The 10892-nt window shown below is 39.5% G+C and overlaps 1 protein-coding gene across 1 annotated transcript; it reads left to right on the top strand.

The window, feature by feature from the left end:
- Window positions 1-437: 437 nt before the first annotated feature.
- On the top strand, window positions 438-3014 carry LOC103696108 (glutathione S-transferase U17-like). The gene is made up of 2 exons (XM_008777637.6): window positions 438-900; window positions 2412-3014. The coding sequence occupies exons 1-2, from the start codon at window positions 553-555 to the stop codon at window positions 2784-2786; spliced, it is 723 nt and encodes a 240-aa protein (XP_008775859.1). The 5' UTR covers window positions 438-552; the 3' UTR covers window positions 2787-3014.
- Window positions 3015-10892: the final 7878 nt, after the last annotated feature.

The raw sequence follows: 10892 nt of genomic DNA on the forward strand, positions 1-10892 counted from the left end.
GAAACTAATAGCGTGGATTGCTACTCTTTGTATATTTCACTTTCTGACATTTTTATATTATTTATATTAGATTGATGCAATAAATTTAATTTATTAAAATAAAAAAATATTATTGTGGTATAAGAGTAGACCGATGGCGTCTTTTGCGTATAGCTCAAGTTCGAATGCCAATCTCTGAGTCAGTCAACATTATTAGGGTTGTTGAAACCATCGGAGTCCAGCCGCACAGATATCACGGGCCCCGGAAATAACTCCTGGTCCTCACCCGTCCTGCTCCATGCGAAGAGGCGAGAAGCATTCAACTCCACCCAGCCCAGGGAGCCCGAAGGCGACCGATGACCTCATCCCTGACGCAATCTAACTCCCGGAGAAAAAAACAAAACAAAACAAAACACAACAAAACAGGCATCTTATAGCCTCCAAATCTTCTTCACGAGGTAAAAATAAAGAACATTTCTGAAAACCAAAATAAAACCCCACGTTATCACACCACTCCTCCATCATTAAATACCCCCATCCGATCCACCACACAGTGAAGGAAAAGAAGAAGACATGGAGGGCGGTGAAAGGATGGCAGCAGTCGGAGGAGAGGAGGTGAAGCTATTGGGGGGGTGGGCGAGCCCATATGTGATGAGGCCGAGGATCGCCCTGAACTTGAAAGGCGTGGAGTATGAGTTCTTGGAGGAATCGTTTGGGGTGAAAAGCGAGCTGCTGCTCAAATCCAACCCGGTGTACAAGAAAATACCGGTGCTGATCCACGCCGGCAAGCCTATTTGTGAGTCCATGATCATCGTCCAGTACATTGACGAGGCCTGGGCTGCCAAGGGCTCCGCCATCCTCCCCTCCGATCCCTACGACCGCGCCCTTCACCGCTTCTGGGCAGTCTACATTGATGATAAGGTAATTGGGCATTTTATTTCTACTCCTCGGTTTCAACATTTGTTCTATGTTTACTCTTTGCTCTGTGTACAAAATATAGGTCTGATTTTGGATGAAGAAATAATTGTCAAAGTGGTAGTCAGATAATGGACTAGTGATATGATTTTTTTTTCACTTTGATTAAAGAGGGAGTAAGAATTATGGATGTTATCAATGGCATTTTCAGTGAGAGGTTAAATAGTTTTACAGATATTTAGAAGGTGCAATATGTTGGGAAGAAATATCTCCAAAATGATTCAAATAAAAAATTCCCAACAAATAATAATTTTAAGAATTGGTTTTGGTGTATGAAACTCAACCAAAACTAATGAGAAAAAAAAAGAGCTGGGTAGCCAGGACCAGAAATCCTATCAGAGTAGCCTAGTGGAATGGTAATTTTTTTCCTCCATTGATCAACAATTTTGGTCTTTTCAGAATTATCATCATCATCCAATAAAAATAAATGGGTTTCAATTTATTCAAATGAATGATTTGAAGAGTGCATAATCTTATATATAAGCTCAGACTAACCCATCAATCTAGGATCTCATTCGGGATTTTCCTTGGGAGGTATCGGGAAGGAATTGGAATGTAATAAAATGGATTGATACAGAAGAAGAAAAGGTTCTCTATTAATTCAAATGCGATACCTACGGGATAGGGGACAGGAAGAGAGAGAGAGAGAGGGGGGAAAAAAAAACTGAAGATTTCACACAGTACTTTTTTATCGAAATATCGATTTGAAGGATTTTGTACCGTTTCAGATTCTATAGGAACACAAACCAGTGGGACTTGTGGAATGATGGAAAGGAATAAGAAGGAAAGAGAGAGAAACGAAATCGACCAATTGGTTGGGTGGTACGAAGTTTGTTTGAAAGTGGTACATGATAAATATTCTATCTTTCCAATTCAAAAAAAAAAAGACAGGTATTCTATCGTTTTAAAGAATGATGGCACGCTTCAGTTTTCTGCTGTTCAGATCTGAAGTTGTCGGACTAGATCATCATGGTCAGCTGGAAAATTAAAAACTGCAGAACCATTTCTAGAGTGAATAAAGAAATATGTCTCGGATCATTAGTGGTTTCCCACTACAGAAATAGAGCACTCGTAGGTGTTAATCATAGATCAGTATTGAAATAACATATAAGCCTCATAAATATCCTTGGAAAATGGGGTTAGTTTGCCTACAATATCTGGGAATAAGGTATTTTAGCATTTTGCTGAGACATTTTTCAGGTTCTTATAACTTTTCAATGTAAATTAATAAATAATAAACATAAAAATCTGTCCCATTATTTGTCATTATAAATTTTTCTTGTTATTTCTCAACCTCCAAATAAACAATCATAGAAAAATGTTTAAAGGTAGTCCCCCAAAAATCGTGATTAAAAAAAAAATGTTTCTAGCCTTAATGACTCAGAAATCATCTTTTATCGTCCATTATGACTAATTCAGTTTTTCTTTCTTTTGTCTTCCATTTTCATTTCATGCAGTGGTTCCCTTCACTGTCAGGAATCTTACGGGCACAAACAGAGGAGTCTAAGGCAGAACCAGTGGAGCAGGTTTTTGCTGGGCTGAAACTTTTGGAAGAGGCTTTTGAGAAGTGCAGCAAAGGGAAGGGCTTCTTTGGTGGTGACAGCATTAGGTACCTCGACATTGCCCTTGGCTGTTTCTTGGGGTGGCTCAAGGCGATAGAGAAAATGACTGGCATCAAGTTTCTCGATGAAGGGAAGACGCCTCTCTTGGTTGGATGGATGGAGAGATTCTGTGCCAACGATGCTGTGAAAGGGGTGATGCCAGAGACAGACAAGCTGGTGGAGTTTGCCAAGGTGCTTCAGGCTAAGTTTAAGGCTGCTCCTGCAAAGTGAAGTCTACTTTGGCAGCTTAGTTGATGATATCTTTAGTAATGGGAAACATTACCTAGTATAAGTTCTACTAGTGGTAATAAGAAGAAATAGTAAAATATGATGAAATGGTTGAAAGTTGTCTGTTGGTGATTGCAGATTTTGCTATTTAATTATATCTTATATGTTGTGTTTCTAAGTTTCTTGACGCAAATATCTTGAGTGAAATTTTTAGTTAATCATTTTCCATAATTTTCTTTGTGAATCTAAAGAATGAGAAAGCATATGAATCACAAAAAATCAACGTCAAAGACGTGCAACATATACTAAGTTATTAACAAACTAGTTCAACCTCCCTTCATGTTTGAAATATTTATGCATATATTTTGAATTAGCATGCTTAGCTGATTTGTGGTATGAGAGCCTCTGAAAGGAATTTTGATCAGTACAGCCTCAGCTAGGTGTTGCAATCCAGAAGTCATAATTTTATCTCAGGCCTGGTTTATTGGGTCGACGAGTTGGATATGGGAGGTAGTCTCGAATTTCCTGTAACTCAGGTTGCTATCTGATTTATAGATTTGAGCTGCCTAGGGATGGTTTTTTTTTCAGGTTTATGAAATTAAATTATGATGGTGGTAAACAACTTTTTTATTCATCTAACAACTGTTAGCACAGTTGGCTAGCACCTTACTTTCAAGCACTTGCCCTTCTTGCTGTTAGTTTTGCTCTAATTAAAAAACCAAAGGCAAAATTTTCCAAGAATCTCTTAATATATATACTTCTGCAAAATGGATAATCCAATCTTTTTTCTGCAAAATTAATAATACGATGAAGTTTTTATATAAAATGGTGTGTCTAAAGCTGGTTGATGATAACAATTATATACGGCATCTAAAGCCTTGTGAACTGATTTCTATAGGCATGCCCAAATTTGTTAGTACAATGCTTAAAATAACAGCTTATTAGGTCAAAATTCAATTTCTGTAGCTTATAGGTTTTTGTTGCATCTTGCTACAGCATATGATCATATTGTTGACGAACACAAGCCTCTTTTTCTTGATGAACTTAGCGAACACACTCAGATATGCATATAGTGCAAATCAGTGTCAGAATCAAGCATGATCAAGACTTGCTTAGACAAATCTTACTTATGGATCATGCTTTTTGGTCCATATAAAAGCCAACAGGCATGGGTTGCCTCTATTTGGTTCTAGTTTGTTTGGTTTGAAACTAGCATTAATCAGAATATAGACCAAGTAATAGTTGATCATACTCGGATTTGAGCAGAGTTCTTTATTTCTCGAAACTTTTTCTTGAAGTTGTCTGGTCCTTCTGATCGGGTCATGTCACCTTGGGAGAATCAACTCGCCCTCTATAAGAAAACTCCAAGGGTAGGATTAAGGCTTCTAATTCATTTGATCAATGTTGATCTGCTGACACAATACCAGCTCGTTCCAACCCAACTCGTCCCTAACACTAGAAGGATGATAGTTAAGTTTTTCTATTTTTTGAGGCTCCATGGAATCATCCCGACTATTGGGTTGTTTCAAGCCTCCTTCTAGGTGAAGATACATTCTTGGAACAAGGGATGATGGTACCTTTTCTGCAAGAAAGATTATAGTATCCTTCAATCCAGTCCTTCCCCTATCCATAGTTGGAAGGGTAAATTTTTCGTTGTGACCTCAATAGATATGTGGGGCTTTTCGATGAAATGGAAGATGCCGAGAAAGAAGGCATTGAGCCTCTTTCCTATTCTGTTGGACAAAGAGCAGGGATCAGTTTGTCACGACTCCTCAAATCGGGGCTGGACCGAACACAGATCAAGGTATAAACCAGATCGGTTCGCTGGACGGGTACGAGGTCTGACCGTGCTTTCTGGAAATTTGGGCAACTTGGAGACCAAATCGAGGCCCTAGGATCACCTAGGGAAACATGTGCAAGATCTAGGAGTAATACCTAAGAGCATGGGGCCGGAGGCACGTGCTCCAAGACGTGTATTGGCAAGAATACATGCTGGTTCATCATTAGAAGGAAAGCTGCTGCAACGAGTCTGATTCAGTGTTGTGGGCTTATCTCGAAGCATGGACTGAATCTGGAAAATTGGGATGCATAGAAATGTGTACCACTGATGGAGGTACGTGGCACAAGTCTCCAGAAGGCAAAGGACACATTTTAACACATTTTCATAAATGAAAGATGTATGGTTAGAAAACATGGCTGTAACGCTATTTCCACATGTTCTCACGTTGAGGGGCATTTCTGGAACTCTACAGAAGTCCGTTCAAAGTGGGAAAGGTGCCATCTAGAAGAATTTTTCGTTCCGAATCCAGCAGATCTAGTTTCGTGGTAATCCGAGTTCGGATCTTATCCAGAATTCATCCTTATCTTGTGCATGGGAAGTTGAGTTCGTGAGGGACTTGTAACTGGAGGTTGCTCCTCTATAAGAGGACCCTCAAAGGGGAGGGATTGGTATCCGGTAGAGCTGGAGAGGCCAAGAGAGTTTATTGTAATCAGTTGAGTGGTTATTCAATAAAGTTCTCTTCCCCTACATTTCTTCTTCTCCTTCGTGGTATTTTCTGGTGTTGTGTTTCGCTGCATTATTGTTGTTAGGCGTGACCTAAGTCATAGAGACTAGGTACCCACGCCAGGAAGGCTGATCGGTTATCTTTGATAGACTGAGCCGCACGTTGTTGGGATTCGCTTTGTAATCCCTTCGTTCGTGTCAATCGGCATGTCTTTGCTTACCCAGCTACAAGCCATGATAAAGCCGGATTTAGATGTGGTGGTGGTCCTGAATTCGAGTGGAGCTTGCGTAGTTCCAAGGAAGCGAGTTAAAGGGACTCCGCAGCGAGTCCTATCGGCGATGCAACTTGCTAAGGGGCTGAGAAGGGGACTTCCAACATATATTGCGTCCCTTCAGGAGGAAGAACTACTGGAAGGAGAGAAGATTTCAGCGCCCATCGAGGGTGTTCTCACTGAATTCGGGGATGTGATGCCCCCCGAGTTACCCAAGCAATTGCCGCCAAAAAGAAAAATCGATCATCGGATTGATTTGGTGCATGGAGCACGTCCACCAGCTCAAGCACCATATAGGATGGCCCCACCTGAACTCCAGGAGCTGAGGAGGCATCTAACGGAGTTGGTGGACAGCGGGTTCATTCGACCTTCGAAGAGTCCGTATGGAGCACCGGTACTTTTTCAGAAGAAGCACGATGGTTCGTTGAGACTCTGCATCGACTACAGGGCCCTCAACAAGCTCACAGTGAAGAACAAGTACTCCATTCCTCGGATTGATGATTTGTTCGATCAACTTGGCAAGGCACGATGGATTTCCAAGTTGGATCTTCGCAGCGAGTACTATCAGGTTCGCGTGGCGGAGGAGGACATTGAGAAGACTGCATATGTGACAAGATACGGAAGCTTCGAGTACCTTGTCATGCCTTTCGGCCTCACCAACGCACCAGCAACTTTCTGTGCTTTGATGCAGCGTGTACTCCATGACTTTATCGATAAATTTGTGGTAGTATACTTGGATGACATTGTTGTGTACAGTCGGACGTTGGATGAGCATATGGCACACCTGAGGCAAGTCTTCTCTGTTGCCCAAGGTGACAAGCCAAGAGGGGGGGGTGAATTGGTTTCTCTTAATTTTAACTATCTTACTTATGTTAAATGATGAGTTAGTAGAATTAAACAAATCACAGTACAAACAACAAGAAGTATAGTGGTTTGGTGCTCTCCTTAGCACCTACGTCCACTCTCCAAGCGACCCCTTGGGAATTCACTATAATCCCGCGGATTACAGTTGGATTATTTTTCGGGCTCACAATCCAAAAACCTTTACACTTTGGTTTTTCGGGTTCACCAAAAATCTATGTTGGTTTTACGGGCTCACCAACGAACCTGATGACCCAAAGATTGATTCATAGATTGATTTTGATGATCACAAAACCTTGAAGTATGGATACTAATGTTTATGTTGCAAGGAGAAAGATATTTATTTTGCAAGGAACATAGCAAGTTGGAAGAACACAAGAAGGCCTCCAAAAGCTCTCAAGAAAAGTTAGAAGAAAGCTACAATTCATTGGCCCAAGTTTAAAGTTCAAAAGGTTCAAATTGGAGGAGTAAAATCAAAGGAAAAATTCGAAAGAATAGTCTTCGAGTCGACTCCTGAGGAATTCGAGTCGACTCCAATGTTTACCGAGTCGACTCCGGGGAAGTATGAGTCGACTCCTAGGAGTCACAGACAGAAAAGTCAGAGAGCAGTTTTCGGGTCTGAGATTCGAGTCGACTCCAGTGGAACGCGAGTCGACTCCGATGGTTGGTAGGTCGACTCCAAAGAAAGCAAGAGTCGACTCTCAGCGGAACACAAAGAAAAAGTCAGAGAGCATTTTTGGGACTCTGAGATTCGAGTCGACTCCCGCATTGCACGAGTCGACTCCGAGACTCCGCGACCATCAACAGACAGAAAAACCAAGTTACTGCCTCTGAGATTCGAGTCGACTCCCAGACAGCTCGAGTCGACTCCAAGGCAGCGCTACACCAAGATGGCAGAAGGCTGTGTTTCGCAAACTGAGAGCCGAGTCGACTCTAAGGAAGTTCGAGTCGACTCCAAGACTGGACGAGCCAAAAGACAGAGGATCGGGAGTTCGGGCTCTGAGATTCGAGTCGACTCCCAGGACAGTCGAGTCGACTCGAGAGGACAAAATTCAAAATTGGATCCACGGACTTCAGTGGATGAGCCGACTCCGAAATTGCCAAGTCAGCTCCAGAAGTTGGCGAGTCGACTCCAGGTTAAGACGAGTCGACTCCCAGTCGAGGCAAGCACATTAATTCAAATTTGGAACAGTGGCCGAGTCGTCTCCGGTAAAACACGAGCCGACTCCTGCAACAGGCGAGCCGACTCCTGATCGCGCGAGTCGACTCCGATCCCAACGGTCATATTGTCAGGAGCTGCAGACTGGTTCCAACGGCTCTATTTTTGTCTCTAACGGCTATATTCTTGTTTCCACTCCATCTAAAGCTATAAAAACAAGAAGAGAGCTAGGGGAGAATGCATGGAAGTGGGAGAGATCATCTAGGAAAGAGATCTCAAAGAGATTACAAAGGAAATCTCCCAAAAGCACAAAAGGGCCATTCAAAGTGAAATAGAGGGAAGAAGAGCATCCAAGTGAATCCCAAAGCTTCCTCTCCATCCGTGTGCTGCCTCAGTGATCCTCCACTTCGTGCCAAATCAGAAGAGGGTCAAGTAAAGAAGAAGTCGAGCTCCTTCATCTTCCAAACTCGTTTGAGGACTTCACTTTACTCTATTTGCTTATAGTGTTATATTTGCTTGTTTAAGAAGCTTTGATTTATCTTAAACTTTGTTATAATATCTTGTAACTTGATTCAATCACGGGATTGAATCAAGGGGTAAAGGTTTGTTGGTGAGCCAAAGGGAAAACCAACGGTGTAAGGTTTGTTGGTGAGCCAAAGGGAAAACCAACGGGGTTTAGGTTTGTTGGTGAGCCGAGGGTAAAACCAACGTGTAAGGGTTTGATTGTGAGCCCGGGAAAACAATCGGAGTGGTTCTAGTCGGTGAGCCTGGGAAAACCGACCGAGTTCGTTGTGCGCTCGTAAAACAACAAGTTGGGTTGTGAGCTTGTAAAACAACCGGCTGTAATCGCTAGGATTATAGTGAAATTCCCAAGAGGTCTTGGGGAGTGGATGTAGGTGCTGGGGTGCACCGAACCACTATATTTTTGTTGTGTTTGTGATGCTCTTTGTTGACTGACCTCCTCACTCACTTACTTAGATATTAAGCTTGCTTAACTCTTCTTCGTGCATCCTTTAGTTGCAAGCATAATCAATTTACTCAATCATTAAATTGAATAGCATACTAGGGCAAAATTAGACTAATCTTTTATTGAACCCACTGCTTAATAGTTGATTAGATTAGAATCATACTCTTGCTAAGGTTAAGCTTCACTAAGCATCCATACAACTTAGCATAATTAATCTAAAAGATTAGAAGTAGTTTAAAAGGTTTTAAAAGACCCAATTCACCCCCCCCTCTTGGGTTGTCACCTTGGGCAACAAGTGGTATCAGAGCAGGTGCTCAAATATTATTTGTAGTCTTAACCGACTAGAGCCAAAGATCATGACAACTCAAATAGATAGTTTTCTAGGAGAAGGACAATCAATTGATACACCACCACTATTTAATGGCATAAACTATACACATTGGAAAATACGCATGCGCATCTTTATTCAATCACAAAACTATTATTTATGGAAAATCATAATAAATGATCTTCACACACTCTCTCAAACTTTTAATGAAAAGGATTTAGCACAATTGAATGCTGATGCCATGAACCTTTTATATTGTGCATTAGATAGGAATGAGTTTAATTGCATATCTTCTTGCATGACTGCTAAAGAAATATGGAATATGCTTGAAGACAAATATGAATGCACTAACAAATCTGAAATATCATGTGTAGAAGGAGAGCAGTATCATATTGAAAATCTATGCTTGGTGGCACAAGAGGTACATGCTGAAACTGAAAGCAATTTTACATTTGATGAGCTCCATGATGCCTTTTCTGATTTGTATTTAGAATATAAGAAACTTATTTGTAAGAACAAAAACTTGAAGATTGAAAATCAAATTCTAATAGATGAAAAACTGAAACTAACCAGTAAAACTGAAATCTTAATTAAAGAAAATCAAGAACTAAATCAAAGAGATCAACTTCTCACTGAAAGTCATGATAAACTTAAGAAAAACAATGAGTTACTTTCAGAAGATAACAGAAGATTAACTAAAGAAGTTGACAGATTAAAACCTGTTGTTGAAAGATTTACCCTCAGCTCTGAAAAATTGAACCTAATGATAAATGATCAAGGAGCTGAATTTGATAAAGTTACATTAGGATATCAACCTTGGTACACCCAAAAACCTTTTAAGAATATGTTTGTTAAAACAGTTTTTAATTACTCTAAAACAGATTCTCATAAACAAAAGCTAAGTAAAATCTCTTCTGTTGTCCCTAAATCTATACATTACAAATTTAATGAACCAAAAAGGGAGAAACAGAAAATTAAAAGTTTTCCTACTACTCATGTTCGATCTAAGTTTGTTAAATTCAACAAGAGGATACAGAAATACATCCCTTGTAATCCTAAAATCTGTAAATTCATGGACAAAATAGCTATTAAGAGAATATGGGTTCCAAAAGGAACAATTATAGCTAACCTACAAGGACCCAAAAGAGCTTGGGTTCCTAAGTTGAAAATATGATTATTCTTTCAGCAAGCATGTCTAGCTATCCAAGGTTCTAATGAAAGATGTTATCTAAACAATGGGTGCTCTAGACATGTGTTAAAGAATTGAATTTAAAATGTAATTAAAAAGAATGATTTAAATGAAAGAAAGGATGAAATAAGTAATTCTTACATCTTCTCGTATTGAAATTACTTTATTAGTTGATTAAAACATAACTTGAAAGTATTAATCATTTTTGTGATATAAGTGATATTTGTCTTTTTGGGTATGAAAAGAAAATATATTCAAATCACTTCATTTTTTAGTATACTTTACTCACTATTGGATAAGTTGCTAAATGATTAATCAATTTATTAAGAATAACTCTATGAATTCTCTATATGCTTGATTGAGAGTTATTATCCATGGCATTATTGTTTATTGATCATAGATATGATAATGTGTACTTGGTATGCTTTTGAATATATGCACTATGAATACCAAGAAACCATCCTTGGCATATAAAATCAACTCATGCTAGTATGTACTTAATCTCAAAAGACCTTGCCATAGGCTTACTTAGATTATCTACTTAAAGGTCAAAGTTTTGCTATGCATGCTAACTAAGGAAACAAACAAAAATCATTTCTAAATCTTAAGATGTTGTTTCCATCTCCAAGTTTTTCAAAAGCTTACATTGAATTTATTCTTGAAAAATAAAACTGAAGTATTTTTCTGTATTTACTAAATCTTGTAAAAGTGGTTCAAATGATAAAGGTTTCCAAACTGTGAAGATAAAGAGTATCATGGCACAGTGTTGAAAACCAAAATCCTGATAAAGGTTATACAGAAAATAATATTAAATCCAATGATTTCAGCAC

The sequence above is a fragment of the Phoenix dactylifera genome, chromosome 18, assembly GCF_051530095.1.
Source record: "Phoenix dactylifera cultivar Ajwa chromosome 18, Ajwa_hap1_PhDact_Kaust_v1.1, whole genome shotgun sequence".
Taxonomy (NCBI): Eukaryota; Viridiplantae; Streptophyta; class Magnoliopsida; order Arecales; family Arecaceae; genus Phoenix; species Phoenix dactylifera.

Bases quoted from the DNA above. Each gene is read 5' to 3' on its own strand.
- LOC103696108 (XM_008777637.6), top strand. From the start codon at position 553: ATGGAGGGCGGTGAAAGGATGGCAGCAGTCGGAGGAGAGGAGGTGAAG. The intron at 901-2,411 runs GTAATTGGGCAT...CATTTCATGCAG, and splicing joins CAGTCTACATTGATGATAAG to TGGTTCCCTTCACTGTCAGG.